This window comes from Vidua chalybeata, chromosome 8, assembly GCF_026979565.1.
Source record: "Vidua chalybeata isolate OUT-0048 chromosome 8, bVidCha1 merged haplotype, whole genome shotgun sequence".
NCBI classification, from domain to species: domain Eukaryota; kingdom Metazoa; phylum Chordata; class Aves; order Passeriformes; family Viduidae; genus Vidua; species Vidua chalybeata.
Genome location: NC_071537.1, coordinates 33,637,476 through 33,656,354, shown reverse-complemented (window position 1 = coordinate 33,656,354; position 18,879 = coordinate 33,637,476). Strand labels below are relative to the sequence as shown.

The 18,879-nt window shown below is 53.6% G+C and overlaps 1 protein-coding gene across 1 annotated transcript; it reads right to left on the bottom strand.

Moving 5' to 3' along the window:
- Nucleotides 1–7,467: 7,467 nt before the first annotated feature.
- Nucleotides 7,468–16,562, bottom strand: SLC29A3 (solute carrier family 29 member 3). Its single transcript, XM_053949429.1, has 6 exons — nucleotides 16,520–16,562; nucleotides 15,440–15,700; nucleotides 12,495–12,577; nucleotides 11,629–11,855; nucleotides 10,596–10,758; nucleotides 7,468–10,048 (listed from the first exon to the last, which is right to left on the bottom strand). The coding sequence occupies exons 2-6, from the start codon at nucleotides 15,686–15,688 to the stop codon at nucleotides 9,379–9,381; spliced, it is 1,392 nt and encodes a 463-aa protein (XP_053805404.1). The 5' UTR covers nucleotides 15,689–15,700; nucleotides 16,520–16,562; the 3' UTR covers nucleotides 7,468–9,378.
- Nucleotides 16,563–18,879: the final 2,317 nt, after the last annotated feature.

Sequence of the window (18,879 nt, the reverse complement as noted above, 5' to 3'; positions counted from 1 at the left end):
CTAAATAAGCGCAGTTTATGATGTTAAAACCTTGCTTGGGAATCACAGAATCCCAGAATGGTTTGGGGTTGGATGGGACATCAAAAATCACCTCATTCCACCCCCCTGCCATGGCCAGAGACAGCTTCCACAGGACCAGGGTGCTCCGAGCCCCGTCCAGCCTGGCCTCCAGCAATTCAGGGGTGTGAGGACCCTTCCCCTCCACTCACCTCCAGAGCCCTCGTCCTGGAGCACCAGTAGGCAAATGCCCCTGCAGCAGCAGGAGGGGGTAATTAAGCCTTTGCCTCTCTTGAGCAGCTTCTTCTAATTATGCCATTAGCACAGCTCCGGGGCTGATTGGCTGGAATTGGGCAGGGTCTCCTCCTGGGCTGGGGGCATTCCCTCACCAAAGCTGGCCCAGCTGCAGGCCCTTGGCAGCCCAGAGCCAGCCCTGGCACACCTGCAGCTGCTTTGGGGCTAAAACCCAAAGTCCCTGGCAAAAGGCTGAATGCAATGAGCTCTCTGCAGCTAATTAAGGTCTGGCAGATAATTTGCTCACATCACACCTGGGCTGCGTTAGGTTCCTTAAGGAATTTGCCCCCGTAGCTGGCACCAGCCTTGGGGTCACCAGGAGAGCAAAGGGTGCAGGTGGTACCTGCCTGGGGCTCTGAGCACCCTGCTGGCCTGAGCCACCTACTCTGGGAGGGTTCTGTCTCCTGGGGTCTTCATCCCTTCCTTGCCCTCTTCATCCTCACACAGCAGCGTGTGCACAGCCGGGCTCCTCACGCTGTGCTCATCCCAGCCACGTCCACAAAGTCAGGGAGCTGATGAGGGGAAGAAATGACAAAAAAGGGGAGGAACCAAAGCAAAACCACAGGTGCAGACACGTCTCAGGCCCGGTGAGACGTAGCTGCTGTAGCTGCTGTGACTTTGCACAGGTGATGTCTCACTTAAGGCCTCTCCTGATAAATTCAGGTCAGGGTTTTTATTTAAACACCTCTCCTCTGCAAGATTCCTGTGCCTTGGCTTCACACCATGGATTTCTGCTCACATCCTGACTGGTTTGAGGATGTTTTACCTAAGCCAGTTCTAGCAAGGCTGAGTTCCTCCTGTCCTGGGCTCCCAGTCCCATTCCTGATGGAGTACAGGCTGCAGCCTTTCCCATCGAGGGGGAGAGGGAGGGCTGGGGGGGATCTCAGTGCTAGCTTCACAAAACACACAGGAATTCAGTATCTCGTGAGCTGCAGCTCCCTGTCAGGGTCGGTTTAAATCAGGCAGGGACAGCAGTAGCTGTTTGCAGGCTGGACCTCAAACCAACTCACTGAGCTGATGTTCCCCAGCTCCTGGGTGGAGAAATCCATGGTACCCTGAGACCCAGCCCGTGGGAGACTTGCCTTTCCACAGACTCAGAGCTGGAAAAGAAGGCAGTAGAATAAAGTGATATTTTGTGAGCAGGGAGATGCTACTGAGATCACACTTAACACCAACCCCAAAGCAGGGAGCTGCAGGGCTGGGATAACCTCCCTAAAGGCTATCCCAGCCTTTCTCCACACACTCCTTACAGGGAAACCTGATTTTTTGGAGGCAGATCCCGTGACCTCCCTTCTCCATCCTGCCTGTGAACACAGAGTAGCTCAGCAGAGCCTGTCAGAGCCTCCTGGCACCACTCACTCAACCTTGAAATTGTACTGCAGGGCTTCTCCCCCTCTCATTTTCCACCCAGCCACGGAACATTCCCGCATCCAGCTCTCCCCACAGTGGCTCACTCCTCTGCCTGCGAGAGCTGGGATCACCATTTGGCTCTAAACAGATGAAATATCACATGGGAAGCAGGTGAAACATGGATATGTACAAAATCCTGCCCTGCTAAGGTACTGAATTAGCTCTGTTTGCCATGGACCACGTTCTGCCACGGCCTCCAGGGTCTGCACAGACAACCAGCCCGTGCAATATTGTGCCATCAGTCATTTCTTCACACCTCCTCTGCCCCAGGAGTCTCCCACAAGGGTCCCTGGAAGTGCTTTCCCAAACTACCATCCTTTTTTCTTTTTTTTTTTTTTCTTTTTTTTTTTTTTTATTTTGTTCAGTAAATAAGACCTGTGTAAAAGTGCAGGGCTGTTCTCAAGCTCAGGAAAAAAGCAGCCCATGCCCCCTGCTTCCACTTTTTTGGGTGATTTTGTCCCCCCAGGCCACAAGCTCCAGGGGAATGGCTGCATCCTCCCTCTCCCACAGCTTTCCAGCACCCCATGGTGCAGTGTGGGTTGGGATGGTGGCAGCTCCCCACCTGCTACCCTCTCATCCGAGTCACAGAATTAATTTGTAGAGCCATCTTGGAGTTTTCTTTTCAACCACCTGTGCTGTGGCTGACAGTGAGCTGGCTTTTCCGGTGTGAAATTAATTTCCAGGTCCATTTCACACAGAATTTTAGGGCCAATATTAGGATCACGCGGTTTGTTTAGGAATTTATGAGTGAAGGAGGCTGGTGAGAAAGCTGAGCAAAGTTAAGGGATTGCTGGAATTCGCTCTCTGAAGAAGAAAAGCACCAAAAGAGCAGCTGGTTTTGTTTTTTTTTTTTTTTTGTTTTGTTTTGTTTTTGTTTTTTTTTTTTGTCTTTAGAAATACAGAAGTACTGGGTTTCAAATTGCATCTTTGTAAGGTGATCTTATAGAGACAGCAGGAGGGGCAGAAACTGGGCTCACCTTCATAGCACAGACCTGATTCTGTGGGAATTCCTCAGGGATCTTCCAGCTTGTGCTTACAGGTGGGTCCAGGTGAGCGTTCCTGTGGGGATAACACATGGCAACAAGGATCAAGGTGGTTTTGGTGAGTCCCAAAAAGCCTTGCAGGACCTGGCTGGAGCCCTGAAGCTCTGCACTCTGCAGAGTCCAAAGCAGGCTTTTGTCCTCCCTCAGTGGAGTGCCCCCAGGTAGGAACGCTGCCCCTTCTCCATCTCTGGCACCAGCCTTTGCTGGCAGAGGCTTTGGTGCAGTGCTGTGACCCCCTGGGAGGTGGGAACCACCTCTGAAACCACCTCATTATCCTTCAGCAACACTTTGGTGGTGGCCAAAGAGCAGGGAATTGTCCCCCTGTGCAGCCCCAGGTGGGGCCAGAAGGACCCGTCCCCTCTTAGGGGCGCCGAGAGCACCCTGCAGCCCCAGGCTGGGCTTGTTAGAGCCACAATGGGTTAATGAGGGTAAAAAAACCCTTTGGAGCAACCCCCTGTGCAGCTGGAAGCACTTTTCATTCAGCTTTGTGATTTCCTAGTCAGGGCAATGTTAGTAAACTTGGAGAGGGTTCAGTGATGAGCCAGGTGATCTGGATCAAGGGCAGCCACAGTGAGAGGGGACACCTGTGGGACCACCCTGAGTCACTTCATGCCGCACACCTGAAGCACCTTTCTCCTGGCTCTGAGCCCTGCTTGGGATTTTTCCCTCCCCTCGGTTTATTCTGTCTTCCTCAGCAGAGGAAAAGGTGCCATCTACAGGCACAAGGAATCCATGAGCAGGCACAGGGAGTCTCCCCTGTCTCCCGTGTCCCCTGTCCCCGTGTCCTGGGCCACCTTCTCTGCAGCGTGGTCTTCGAGCAGCTTGTTCCCTCTTTGGAGTCAGGGAGCACCAGGAGGCTGTGCCAGGAGGGAAGATGCTGGCCAGCCCTGGGGTTAAGCCTGGGTTTAACCTCGCTGCTAACGCAGTGGAAAACAAGATAAAAACCTGAGGGAAGGCGACCACCCCTCTTCACAGCCTGGGGGGGACCAGCAAAGGGGACACAAAGGAACTTTGGGCACGCTGTTGCCTCAAGGGAATCCTGGGGGCTCCCGTTCTGCCCACACCTCTGGGTCTCACACCGACACCACACTCCTCCTCTGCCTTGCTCTGCTCTTCAGTAGCCTCTCCTTTAACCCATTTTGACCAGGTGATTTTCATGTAACCCATTTTACCTTTGTGATTTCAGGAGGCAAGCCAGGAAAATAAGAAACTGCAGGAAGAAGGGCAAATAAAACCAGATCAATTGTCCCCTGTGTGAGTGGGGGACAGCAGGGTGACAATGGCAAGGGGACTGCTGGAAGGAGGGCGGGTGTGAGCGATGCCTTGTGTAGGCTGGCCTAGAACAGAGATTGGACAGAGCTAAAGAATAAAGCAGGGATTTATGAAAAGGATCTCCTCCATGGATCCACCTTGGGCAGCACAAGAGCCCAGCCAGGGCTGCACCCAAGATGAACCAAAATGTTCCCAAAATGCAAGACCACTCACAAGGTCTCTCACTTTTACAAGTTCTGCTCCACTTGCATGTTGGAGTTCATTGTCCAATTCCAGCTCGACCCCATGCAGTCCCATCCTGCTTGTTTTTCTCTCCTCAGCCCACGTTGTTTGTGCTCTTGGGCCTGAGATTTGGATAATTTGTCCTTGGTCCCCAGCTGGAGAAGGAATTGTTTTGTCTCCCTGCTCTGTGCAGAGAGCTCACCATCCCTAATGTGAAGCCCAGACCCACACACTAAAGCAGCAGAGAATGTGAAAAATATAAAACCTAAAACCTGAATCAGGAGGAACCAGTGCAGAGCCCGTGGTGCTGTTGAAGGTTCAAGGTTGCCCTCAGGAGAGGGGGAAAGATCTTCCCCAGGCCAGGCAGGTGGGATCACTCCTCCAACACAGCCAGGAGCCTGGAGCCCGCTCCAGCTTTAAAAACCTTTCTCACCTCCCAGCTCCTGCTTCATTCCCGAGGCATTTGTCACAGCAGCTCCATCCCGCCCTGCCGGGTGTCCCGAGCCGTGCAGCGGGGCGGGGTCACAAAATCCGGGATGGAAGAGGAGCTGGGAAGGGGGTCCGAGTGCCCCATCCACCAGCAGGGAGATGGCAGAGGGATGGCTCGCCCAGCTCTGCCCAGCCTGCTCCAGGAATTCTCGCACAGGCAGCCCCAGCTCCTGCACTCCCCCGCGCTGGCGTGATAAATTAGAAGGAAAAGTTTCTCATCTCAGTTTGTTCTCGCAGCGCCGTCCAACAGAGCACAAGGCTGTCTAATCAGGAGCTACAGTCCTTCACCATCTGTTTGGAGCCTAATTACAAATGCAGAAAAATAATGTGCTTTACAATTGCACCAGTAAATGCTGTAAATGATTTAAATGCATGCATATGTTCCCTGCAGAATTCAGCATGCATCTGCGACTTCTTCTGCTCACATTAGGCACACAAATCAAGGGAAAAAATACCCAGATCTGATGAACAGCGTGTCCCTAGGATGGTGATTTTTATCCCTTTTTTTTTCCCCTGCTGGAATGGCAAACAGGGCTTTTTTGTAACAATTCATCCAGCAGCGTTTTCTTTGCTTCCATTTTAAAAACTGTTTATCACTGCTGTGTAAATATAGTACAAATTACTCCATAAAACACGTAAAAGGAGAACAGCAGCCGGGCAAGCCTGCAGCTGGCTGGCAAGGTTTCAAAGCCAAGGTTTGTGTTTTTCCTCTGGGGCACCCGTGCAGGGGCAGGATCAGCTCAGCTCATCTGCTGAGGCTGGTGGCCCTTCCCAAGCCCCCAGTGGCCACTTGTGTTTCATGGAATCACAAAATGGTTTGGGTTGGAAGGCGCCTTAAAGACCATCTTGCTCCTGCTGCTCTTGGGCCACCACCAAAGTGTTGCTGAAGGATAATGAGGTGGTTTCAGAGGTGGTTCCCACCTCCCAGGGGGTCACAGCACTGCACCAAAGCCTCTGCCAGCAAAGGCTGGTGCCAGAGATGGAGAAGGGGCAGCATTCCTATCTGGGGGCACTCCACTGAGGGAGGACAGCCTGGCAAGGCTTTGGAGAAAGCCGCTCGCAACTGATGCGAGCATAGCTCACATAACAAAATATATAGCCCCGTAACAAAAATTCCCTTGCCTCCTCCAGCACATCGTTTGCTTCAAAGCCCCCAGTACCTACACTTAACCTGGTCCAGCTCTGCAGCAGGGAGGGGGAGCTGGCACCACAGAGGTGAGAGGGGACAAAACCAGGTCAGGCAAAGGCTCAGTTGGTCTCCTTTGAGCAGAAGCTGCAGCAGATGCATCTCCTTGACTTTGCCCCCTTTCATCCCTTCCTCCTCTCTTGCACCCTGCTGCCTCTGCTGCTGCTGCTGCACTGCCAGCTCCCAGCTTACTTTCCCCCTCAGCCAGTTGGAATTGACTCCAAAGGCTGCTGGAAAAGGCAGCGTGGGGCAGGCACAGCATCCCCTCTGTGCTGGGCTGCCAGGACTGGGACTCTCCAAACCCCGGGTCACGGTGCCAGCACTGCTGGGCACCACACAGGGATTTGTGCACTCTGCTCCACATCCTGGGCTCACCCTCAGGAATTCTGCAATGCCTGCATGGCTCATTTCACACCCCCAGATAAGAGGGGGCTGTTTCCCTGTGGAAAGCACGTGGTCCTTCCTGTGCCAGCCGAATCAGCACCCACCCTCGTGGGCTGGGAGACGGGCAGACAGCCCTGCTGGCTGAGGGGATGGTGGTGATCACAGAAACAGTCTGGGAGTGCATTTTTAGGCAGCTGAGGAAGACACAGGGAGCCAGCTCAGCTCCAGCCCTGCCCACAGCCAGGGTCTCTCTCTGGAACTCAGGTATCCCAGCTCTGGGGAGGAACTGCCTCCTGTAAAGCTCTCGGAGAACTGGAAGGCAGTGTAAGCTCCCAGCAAAATGTCAGGAAGTAGGTTTGGATCCCTGCAGTGTTTCTCCTGGCTAGAGCATCATTCCAAGCCTTGGAACTGGGGTCCATGGCTGCTTTTGTTGTCAAAGATGCATTTATCACAGGATCATGGAATAAGTTTGGGTTGGAAAGGACTGTGATGATCACCTAGCTCCAAACCCTGGCTTGCCATGGGCAGGGACACCAACTCAACCCACCCAGGCACAAGCTGTAGCTGCACTTTTATTTTATCCCAGATCCAGCAGCCTCATTCCACCCCTCCACATCCCACTTTTCCTTACCTTGAGCTCCTTGGCATGGCCCACGCCAAGCAGCAGATGTGGCTCCTCCCAGGCACTGCAATTACTTCCCTGCTGTTCTATGCAATTCCCCATAAATTATCCCTCCCCTTTTGCAGGGGATCACCCACAGCTCATGGCTCAGAGGCCTGGCAGCCTCCACCCCCATATCATGGCACTCCCACCAGCATTCCCTGCTTTATGCCGAGACCTGGTTCTTGCCCAATTTGCATCTGCGTTGATTTTTCTCCTCATTTATTAACCTTCCTTAGCTGCATGCCACCAAAAGCAAAGGATAAATCCCCTTTTTGCTCACTCCCCCCTGCCACAGGAATGCTCCCCACACCTACCTGCATGTCATTTGGGGATGTTCCACTGGAAAAGATGTGCTCTCAAAGCAGGCTCCTTCACCCAGCCCTTGCCAGGGATTCCTCTGAGTTTACAATCCAAGCTGGGAGAGAAGGATGGCCAGAAGGAAAAATGCAAGCTGAATCTGCATGCATCAATGCACCTCCAAGAGAAATTATTCCAGACACCAGCAGTTGCACAGGATCAAGAATTCTCTTTATTAGCAACCGTACCACACAATTAAGTTCTCCCTCCAGAGGAATTTGGTCTGTAACAAGGAGAGGAGCAGAAGAGATGCAAAGCAGTAAAAAAAACACCAAGCCAAATCTCATCATTCCTTGGACTGGGGGGGAAATGGACAGGTTGAAGACAGGCCCACTGAAGGCCACAAAGGGACTTTTTGGTTGCCAGCAGCAGGCTGGGTTGGGCTTTTTGACCAACTGCTGCATTATTGCAGCACCAGGGAGGGGATGGGAGCACTGACCCCCAGGAGGGGCTCCCAGCATCCCAACCCTCAGCCCTTGGGTGGGGGCCTTCACCTGGGTCAGGGCAGTCCCTGGCCAAGTGCTGGAGGCCAAAGGGCTCCAAACCCACCAAAGGGACAGGATTAAGAGCCCACACGTTCCATAAAGCTGCTCCTCACTACTGCACACCCCACACATTTTCCACTTGTGTCTGGATTGTACCTTGAAATAAAAATCAGCCATCAAGCTAAACTGTGTGTGTGTGTATTGCCAAGGAGCCCAAAGCAAACGCTGCTTCGGGAAAGGATTTATGTGAAAACCCAATGTCCACCACACCCACATGGCACCCCAGGGCAGTAACCACCATGGATCCTGCTGCTCTCCCCACATCCAGCAGCTCCACCACTACGTGGGCAAGCAGGAGGTGCTGAGAGCATCCCAGGGGTGGAGCATCTGCTCCTAACCCACTCCTAAAGGGATCAGTTTCCACAGACAGCATCTCTGAGGCACCACTGCACTGCCAAGCTCTGCCTTTACACCCTTGCTGATCAGCTCACCTCTTCTAGACCATAAATCCAGCCAATTTGAGAAAATAAATACAATAATCGGATTTAGTCCAGGCTGTGCTGGCATATGGGAGTTTAAATGACTTTAAAAGCCAGTTGTCTTTGGGTGGGCCATATTTTTGGGTGTCACAGTAGCTCACCCCTCTGAAAACATCTGGAGGCCATATGGTGCCTGTCTACATGAATTAACCAGATTTCTGCTGTGAACCTCACACCAGGGCCTCTCTCGTACCTCTCCCTGGCTTTCACAGAGCTCTCTGAACACAGACTGAAGAAAAACCTCAGGTTAGGCCCACTCAGCATTTCACTCTCCTTGGGGGTCACACCACAGTCACAGCAGGAAAAATGCTTCTCTCAGCTGGGCCAGGGAATAGTCCCCAACACTACTGGTACCATGCTAGGAGGTAGATGATCCCTCAGTTCAAGTTTACATGGAAGAATCAAAGCAAGCAAAATTCCAAGTGGAGCTGTTTCCCTTATGTATATATTATTTTTTTTTTTTTGTGCAACGATTGTATGAAATCTGTGCAAAACTGTGCCCCAACCCCTGGGACAGCTGCTACTCATTCCCTAAGTTGTGAGAAGGTGCTCCAGAGCTCAAATCCCTTTTAGTTCAACACCACCATCACAGCTCAGTGAGGGGTGAACCCTCCCTAAGACCACCCAACCCCCGAGGGGCTGAACTCATAACAGTGCAGCAGTAAAACCCAAGGTGCCCCCAAAAGCCCTGGGTTCAGCGTAAAACCACTGGCACACGGGTAAGGGATGGCATCCCTGTGTCCCTGGTGCTTCCCTGAGCTCCCTGGGGAGGATGAGGCTGTTTTGGGCCCTGCTCCATTCAACTGGGGAGCGACAATGTCTGACAGAACCTTCCCAAGCACAGTGGATGCCCCTTCCCAGAAGGGAGACTTCCCCTCTGCATCCCCCCTGGATGCAGCTACCCCCACCCCTCCCAAGACAGGCAGGCTGCCTCAAAACCACAGGATACCTGACTTTTTTGGGAAAAAGCCCCAAACCCTAAATACCCAACAGCAGCACCACAAACCGAGGGCATCCTCCTCCTGCGGCTGCCCCTCTACACGAGGTGTACCACGAAAACAGCGCAGGCAGACCCCAGAGCCAGCCCCAGCATGAGGTAAAAGGACATCACCACCCCTGCTGCCTCAGCCAGCTCTTTGGGCACGATTTTGGGGCCGTAGACCATGACCAGCGTGCCCAGGTAGCCGTTGCTGAGCCCCAGCAGCACCGTGAAGACCACGGGGTAGATGTCCCTGTTGAACACCACGGTCCGGATGTGAGCCCGGGGCTGGTAGTTGCTGAGGATGAAGAGAGGGAGGAAGATGGTTCTGAGGAGGACGAGGGCAGGCAGCAGTTTGCTCTTGGGGCCAGGCACCTGGATCCAGGCAGTGACCTGCCTCCCACACCAGTCAGCAAAGTTGTACAGGAGGAAACACGTGAGTGGTGTGAAGTACTTGGTGCTCCACGGGCTTCCCGAGGATTTGCTGACAGACTCGATGTTGGAGGAGAGGGAAGGGAAGATGGTGATGGAGATGAAGAAGACGTAAAAGAGGCAGAAGCCGAGGAGGGCGGTCTTCTGCAGGATGGGGCGGAGTGGGGGGATGCCAGCACTTCTTGTGAGGAAGGAGGAGCTCACGGTGCCTCCTGGCTCTGCCTCGTCCTCCACGGAGCTGTCAGGGGGCACGGTGACCAGAGAGGGGCTCTCCTTCTGGCTGCTCAGGTAATACCTGGAGAAAGAGACTGCATGAGGGAATGCAGCTGAGATTTGGAGAGAGGGCAGGAGAGAAGTTGGAGACACAGGTATGCCCGCTGGACCCAGCAACTCCACCACACCTGCAGCTCCCACCTCGTACAGAGAGGTGACCCTTGCACAGCCACCATCCCCTCTCTGCACCCTCAGGGTTCACAGAAGGGACCCTACTGCCTGCAGGCACCTGGGGGCTCTGGCAGCTGCAAGCACCAACCAGACCAATGGGTCGCACACATCCGAGTGGCACACAGGATATGGGGACGCTCCTGGCTGCCTGCCTCCGGGTTAGGGCTCTCTGCTGACTCCACACATTTTTGGGAGCACCGGCATCTGGGGCCCTGGGAAAGCTTGGCAGAAACTCAGCACTCTGCTGAAACACAGTTTCACCCTGTGGTTTCGGTGAAAGGGGAAGCGTGGCTGGCGGCAGTGACAGGGCAGGGACCAGCACGGCGAGTGTCCCACAGACCCCTCAGCAATCCCACTGCAAACCCTCTGTGGCATGCCCCTGGCAGGCTGGCACACACCTGGAGTACTCCAGCCTGGGCAGGAGCAGGTACACCATGATGCAGACGACGATGAAGATGTCAGCGGTGAGGAAATAGGCCAGGGCGCTGTCGGTGACATCAGCTGCCGCTGCCAGGTCTATCACAGAGGCCACGGCGCTCACGGTGCCACCCATGGCCTGCCCTGCGTGTGGCAACAGAGGTGGGCACAGTGAGGGACAGAGAACAAGAGGGGGAACCCAGAAGCTCCTCTTCTGACATGCATGGGTCTCCAGGGAACACTGCCCCACAGCCGGCTCAGGGTGCAGCTGCACGAACAACCTCCTCTCCGTTTCCACACCTCAGGTACTTGTGGCCCAGGTGCCATCCTGCACCCCCTTCCAACACAGCACAGCACACACGGGTCAGGGCTTGCAGGCCCCCAGTCCTGCAGAAAAAGTCCAAACCTTTTCCAAAGCCTAAACTTGGCTTTCCACCAGCACACATATAATCAACCTCTCTTCTGCACTCCCCCAGATGGGAATTCAAGGCACCAGCGGCAGGAATGCCATCTCAAGGATGTGGTGCTTTCCTTCTCTGAGATAAACTCATTAAAAACACTCCTGTCGTGGCCCCAGGAAAAGTTTCGCCATCCTGATTTTCCCCCACCCTTCTCCTCTTGGTTTGTCAACCATCCCAGAGCACATTTATAATGGTATCAATGCTCCAGGGAGCTCATCACTCACGGCTCCCAACCTGCCCCTCATCACTCATGGAAATGCTGATCAGAAAGGAGCAGACAGGCAAAGCTGCAGATGCCTCTGCTGGAAATGGCAGGGCAGGGGGATGTCATCTCCTTCCCCCCTGCACCCAGCAACTCTCCAGGGTCAGTTTATGGCTATTTACAGAAACCAAAGCTCATGTGACCGAGCAAGTTTCTCCTTCAGCAACTTCCCTTTATCATTAGGGTAAAGTTAAGCTTCTAAAACAAACTCCACATGACACAACCCCCAGAGAAAACCACAGAGCCGAGCAGGGCAAGTCCAAGAGCACGATCCCAGTGGGATCACCCAACCTGAGAGTAGAGCCTGCAGGTTCCTCATGGGGAAGCAGCTGCTGAGGCCAAAGATGCTGCTGGAGAAGACGGTGGAGGCACTGCTGACCACGGCCACGCAGCCGACCGTGAGGGCAAAGAAGGGCGTGGTCCAGGTGGAGGTGTCCACCTTCACCAGCACCGTGATCACCAGGAACACAGCCAGCATGACAAAGAGGGACGACAGGATGCGCACACTGGCAGCAACCCTGGGGACAAGGGGAAGAAGTCACTCCTGCTTTTCAAACCACAACTCCTGCGCTGGCAGAAGGGGCAAAGAGAGGTGGGAGGAGATGAGGAAGCAGTGAGGCAAGGGAGGTGGAATGTGGAGATCAGCCATGCAAACCCATGCCTGCAAGAGTGCAGGAGTTTGATGTGGGATAAGGAAGGGTACAAATGAAGGCAGGAGGATGTTTGAGATTTAGGCCAAGCTTGCAACAAGGTGCAGCTGGTCCATTTCTTACCCCAGTTCAAGGGCTGGTACGGCAAGGGCAAGGTGTTGCTCCTACCTGGGTGAGCCTGGCTTTTGTCAACCAGTCCCCTGATGACAATAAAGGTATTTTTAAGAGGGAAGACTGTTTCCAAGCAATTAACCAAGGAACTCATTAGGAATTTATTTACTCAAGCCAACTGCAGGCACATGAGGAGCAAGGTGCTTCTCCCACTTCATCTCAGCCAGCTGCAACTCAGGCAGGGGCAAGGAGGGGAATTTTGGCTGCACAGGGAGGCTGAGCTCAGGATGCCCCATGGTCTCCCCCTGAGGGAAGGGCAGCCTGAGCTGGAAAGAAGACAGGAGCAAAGCTAGGGAGAAACGTGGCTCAGGCACTTGGGATCAGAGCAACACTTACTTATTGACAAGCAAGAAGTTTCCAATCAGGCAGAGTACTGAGGGTATGGTGGAAGCAATGGAGATATAACTCTCAAAATAGTCCTGCCAGGAAAAAAAAAAAAAAAAAAGTAAAAAACATTGTAGGGGGAACCAAGACATGAATTTCAGCTCTTGAATATGACACAACAGGGAGTTATGGTGTAGGTGTCTACCTCGTTGTGTTGTAGCCCATGCTGCAAATTGCTCAGGGCAATGGGAATTCTGGGATTTGCCCTCCCATAGCCCTGGGCTATTTCAGGAAATCAGGGACATAAATACAGAAGGAAAAAAATAAACAGTAAAAGAAATAGCTGCCATGGTGCTGTGTACCTGTCTGCTCCCTCTCCCCTCCCCTCGGGGGGCTTAATCCCATTTTTTTTGCTGCAGGAACCTCAGCCAGCAGGTAGGATGATGCACACAAAGAGGAGGATGACCTACATGTCCACCCCTATCATGACAGGTTTTCATTTTCTGCACTTATCCAGCTACAGAGATGGGGTCTCATCACGTCCAACCAGGAGAAGGCACTTGGCAGGTTTTCTCTGCACAGTTCATTATTTTTTACAGCTTTGCATCATTTTTAATCGGTTTACAAGCACGTTCAGCTCCTCTTCCCTATCAGGAGCTTCACTGGAAGCAACAGGAAATCTAATAATCACTCCTAGAGGGTCCAGATAGGCAGAGACTTAAATGTCTGTGCTTAGGGCATCAGCTCAGCCTAGCAGGAGGTTCAAAGCTCTGTGGCCACACGATGAATCAGGAGAAAAGACAAAGCAAAGCGCAAAGCTGGCTGCTAAAACTCCAGCTTATTTACCCACCTACTTAAAACAAACCTCCAAACCATCCTGGGGATACTCAGTAAACTTCCAAGTTAATTTGCTTCTGCTTCTGGGGAGGAAAAATGACTTTCTAATGCTTTGCACCAAGCAGAAGTGTACTCAAAGTAACCCAGCAGAGATGCCATGTTTTGAGCATCCCAGGGAAATGTTCATTCATTCCCAGCAAATGGGCTCACACCAGCAGTGAGCAGAGAATTGGGCAAGTACTTAAGAGCCCCTGCACCACATTTTTAATGCAGCAGCAGAATGGTGGGTGGCAAATTTAATCCGTGCCTGGACCAGTGGGAAACATCAGGTTCCATACTCCTCTCTCCTGCTTGCTAGGTTTTGATCCATCTCCAATGGCAACTCTTCTCCCTCCTTGGGTATTCCCACCTTTCACAGGTATGCTTTCATTTCTGGCACTGCAGGATACACCTAGCTCTTCTCCCTTTCTGCTGAGCCCTTAAAATAAACCCCAAAGCAAACCTGACTTCTTCCTCCCACATCCAGGTCTAATGGGGGAAAGTGTCATCCCTCATCCCTCACACAATGGAAGTGTTTAACCCCACATTAACTTCAAACACGCTGCCACCGTGCCTTAGAAAGCCCCAAACACGAACAAAGCCTCGTGTGGTGGCAAATGCAACACAAGATGCTTTTGCAAAGTAGTTTCTATTCTGCTCCAGTCCATACATGGCAGCAGGGCTCCTGCCAGACTGGAAAAGGAATCCAGGTCTGGGAAGGTGGCTGAAGGCACTGGAGTGTTACTGAGCACGAGGCATGAAATTGGGAGCAGTGAAAAGGCTGGAGCCAGGAGCAGGCTGGAAGCAGGAGGTGGCTGTCACTCAGAGGTGCATCCTTCCAGAGTCCAGCTCTGTGTGCAGGTAAACCCTCCTGCTGCGGCAGCAGGGCACAAACTGGGCTGACTGGTTTGATGCTGATCACACTCGACTGCCACAGAACAGCTTTTCCTTGGAGAGAGGAAAAGGCATCGCTCCACGGCCGCACAGGAAGAGGAGAAACACCTTTTCAGCAAAGAAATGGCTGATCCAGCCAGGAGTACAGCTGTGCAAGCAAACACCTCCTTCAACGCACTCTACATAAACCCAGCTGTTCTCAAGAGGATCAGCATGATGTAGAAGCAGTGAGGAACATGTGGGATGCAGGGAATATGAGAGAACACCATGCCATGTGGTGACAAAGCACCTTTCACCCCTCTCTGAGCACTTTCACTAGCACAGACACAGATTATTTTGGTCTTCAGGCAGTGCAGGAGCTTGGGCACGTCAGTTTAATTCAGTTTCTTGCTTTACAGCAGCACACCAGTAGCATCCTGGTATAAGCACTTCCCTTCCTCCCCATCCAAAAAGCAGCTGACACTTAACTATGAAACTTAAAAGAGCTGTGGGTGTACTGGAGTGAGAAATTGGAGGGGAAACACGGGCATCACACATGGCCCTGTGCTTTTATATAAACAAAAAGTGCCCAAACCACCTGAACAAGCTCTGCCACGAGACGAGGATGTGATGCAGCCTCATTGCCCCAACACTTTTTCCACAAAGCCACAAAGAAACAAACCCACAGCTTTGTCAGGGAGGCACAGGGAAATAATCCTGCTGTGGCAGGAGGAGCAAGAGAAAGCAGTCTTTCTGGGGACAGAAAGAGGCCATTAACCTGCCACCCCAAGGCTGCCTCATCCATCACCCCGTGACAAGCTCCTTGCTCCATATGCCAAAGCCAGGTGTTGATCACTGCAAGGAGATACTCATGGCACACCTGCCAGATCACAAAGGACACAAAAAAGACCATCACAAAGTGGTGCCTTGCACTGTAGAAATTGCCCTGTGAAAAGTTAAGCCCTACTTTTTTAGATTCACCTTAACACTTAGAAATCCAAATACAGGTAAAAGGCAGACCACAAAATGAATTGAAGCATCTTTCTGGCAGCTATTTGTAAATAAATAGCAAATAAACCTTTCCTTCTGGTTTGCAGCAGGGGAGGCCCTAGGGCATGTTCACTTGCCTCCTGGGGAAGTGGAGGGGGGAAATGAGCAAGACAGGAAGGAAGACAGGTTGTTTTTTCTGCCTCCAAGGCAGCACTCACCCGCAGGTCCGAGGCCTCCTGCCCCACCGGGCCTGGCTCATCCGAGCAGTTCTGCAGCTTGTACCTCCAGTAGTGTTTGGCCGTGATGAAGAAATTCCAGGGCAGGAGGGACCCGATGCCCAGGAGGAAGAATATAAGGTAGGCCCCGTGCCAGCGGTCCCTCGGCTTCTGCCGGCTGTACCTGCTCCCCACGGCATCCTCCAGCAGGGGCTCCTGCTCCGGGGGAGAGCTGCCGGCTGCCGGGATCATCGTGCTGGCCCGCTGGGAAAAACAACAAGGCCACTGTCACACCAGGGCTCCAAAGGGCTGCTCACAAGCTGTGGCTCCATCCCCCTCTGGCCCCGGCAAACCGCGGAATCACGGAGGGGTTTGGCTTGGAAGGGACCTCGAAACCCATCTCACTGCGACCCCCCCCCCTGCCACGGGCAGGGCCACTAGCCCAGGTGGCTCCAAGCCCCGTCCAGCCTGGCCTGGGACACTTCCAGGGATCCAGGGGCAGCCACAGCTTCTCTGGGCAACCTGTGCCAGGGCCTCAGCAGCCAAATACTGGAGGAGTTGAGCCAGGGCTGGGAAGGCATGGGGAAAGGGACTGAGACTCCGCAGATGCCACCCGTAATTAATAATTAACCCGTCCCCTTGGACTTGCAGGAGTAAGAAATCTCGCTTAGCTCGTGTCACGCTCCAGAAAACACCCGACAGCTGCCAAGCCAACAGCGCCGTCGGGCTCTGCAGAGCAAGGCGTAAACTCGTAGCAACACCGCCGGGCTTCCCGAAACCACTTGTAAACTACGACAGCATCAGCCGGAACGGCTCACAGCGACACACGGCACCAGGCGGCGCAGGAAAACCACCTGCGAACGCCGCCGGAGGCTGCCCAGGGCCACCGGCACCCACCGCGGCCGGGCCGGGAGCCTCGCAGCCCACGCCGAGCCGAGCGCGGGGGAGGCGGAAATGCCGGAAACCGCGGATTTTTGCGAACAAACGGGGACTCTCGGGAGCGGGGAGCACCGCCTGCCTGCCTCCCTCCCTCCCTCCCCGCAGCCTCCCGCTCCGCCCGGCCCCGCTCCCCGCAGCACTTACGGGGGTCCCGCCCGGCCCCGCCGCCGCCGCCGCCTCAGGGGCCCGGGCCCCGCCCCGCCCCGCCTTTGAAGGGAAGACCACGCCCACCCGCCGCAGCGACACGCCCCCAGCGGGGTTGTCCACACCCCCACTGTGATTGGTCACGCCCCACATGGTTTGACCACGCCCCCACATTGAGTGACCACGCCCTCCTCAGGCTTGACCACGCCCCGCATGAAATGACGGGCTGTGCGACCCGGCCACGCCCCTTGGTGTTGGCCACGCCCCACGACCACGCCCATCCACCCCAAATTGTGCCCGGCTCCGGTGGGATCTCACCTGGGCCCGGCTCTGGCGTCCCCAGCCCGGGAAGGAGCTCCAGAGGAAGCCTCGGAGCTGCTCCGAGGGCCGGGGAGCCCCTGTGTGAGAGCTGGCGGTGTCACCTGGAGAGGAGAAGCTCCAGGGAGAGCTCAGAGCCCCTGCCAGGGCCTAAAGGGGCTCCAGGAGAGCTGGAGAGGGACTGGGGACAAGGGATGCAGGGACAGGACACAGGGAATGGCTTCCCACTGCCAGAGGGCAGGGATGGGTGGGATATTGGGAAGGAATTGTTCCCTACGAGGGTGGGGAGGCTTTGGTACAGGTTTCCCAGAGAAGCTGTGGTTGCTTCATCCCTGGAAGTGTCCAAACCCAGGCTGGATGGAGCTCTGAGCACCCTGGAAGGTGTCCCTGCCCATGGCACAGGGAAGAAGCAAGATGATCCTAAAGGCCCCTCCTTCTAACCCAAATCATTCCATGATTCCATGGAAATCAGTGTTAATAACAGCCTGGCTTGCCACACAGCAGTAAGAAAAGCTTTTGCCCAGGCTTGATTTTTGTCAGAAGTCACCAAAACACCTCCTCTTGAAGATGGGAGGGTGGGGAATGGGGAGCATCTTCTGCGGGATGGGATACGAGCTCCTCCTTTACTCCCTGTGCTTCCTGCAATGCCCCATCAGCACGAATTCCACCGCAAAGTCCTTGATTCCCTCCAAACTCCACTTTGACACTCACCTCGAGGGCGTGGTGTGGCTGTGAAGGAAAACATCATTACCTCTTTTTTCCCCGTTTCTTTCCCCAAAGCTGTGTCTGCCTCCTCAGCAGCCACATGGGGACGTGCCCTTGCATCCGACCCTTCATCAAAGCAAAATACTCTTTTTTTTTTTTTTTAATTTCTGCAGAAAGCCCCAAAATAGTCTAGTTGGGAATTTTTTTCACCTATGGGGGAAACACAGACAGCTCCCAGTAGCCACCACCCTTCTCCAGCCTCTGAGCCTTGCAGCAGAGCAGGTCAGATGGCCTCAGCCACGCAGATGTCACAGCAACCCAGGACCCGCTCCAGTGGTTTTTTTTCCCTCTTTTGTGAGCAAAACAAGCAGCAGCACGCAGCCAGCCCACCGGCAATGTGCTGAAATGGAAAGGCTTGAGAGGAGCACGTGGGTTTCTCTTCAGAGGTTTCTCCTTGGGAATCTTCATCCACATTGACGTGCCAGGCTGGCAAAGCACCTGAGGAGATGGCGCGGCCTATCCGAGTCAGTAACTGGGATATTTCTGATATTTCTGTCCTGCTGCCATCTATCATGTCAAAAAACCCACTGCTGGAGAAGAGCCACGCAGCACATCAGCGCAGGGGACAGTGACAGCCCGGCTGGGGGGACAGAGCCAGGCCAGACAACATTAGCCACACTCCAGAGACCCTCTGCCACAGCACAGCCCCCCACGGAGGCTGGGACAGCTTTAGGGACACCCCTGTGCTGCTGCTGGGTCTCTTCCCTCCTGCAGAATAAACCTTCATGGGACAGCTGCTGGTTTTGAGCCTGAGTTCAATGTTGCTTTGTTCTTTTAAAAGTTTCAAAGTTCTTCTAAAAGTCTTCTATGCCTTCTGATGTTTACATATTTCTACTGGAGTTCATGTAAATAATGATTGCTTTGCATTCTTCTTTGCGGGAGGAGAGAATTGATGGACTGTTGGTTTGACCAGTGTGGTTGGAGAGGTGGCAATTTCACCCTCCAATCCACTGTCCTATTGTAGAGCCAGAAATAAACTTATTTTTTCCTTCTTTTACATCTAGTGTGTGTGAGTTATTTCGTGCCGAAGTGTGACATGCTGTCACGATCCGCTTATTGCGGGGTATCGTGATGGTTCTTTTCACCAATCCCAAAAGTGCAAAAAGGCAAACAACAAGGGACTATCAGTTAATCACAACAAATGTACCTTTATTAGGGGCCAAAACAGTAAATGTGATAGTGGGGATCAGAAAGGAGATAGAAGAATAGAGAGAGAGAGAAGAGGGGTATGGGAATAGCTGCCAACACAGGCGAGACCCTCAGTGCTCCGGACGATG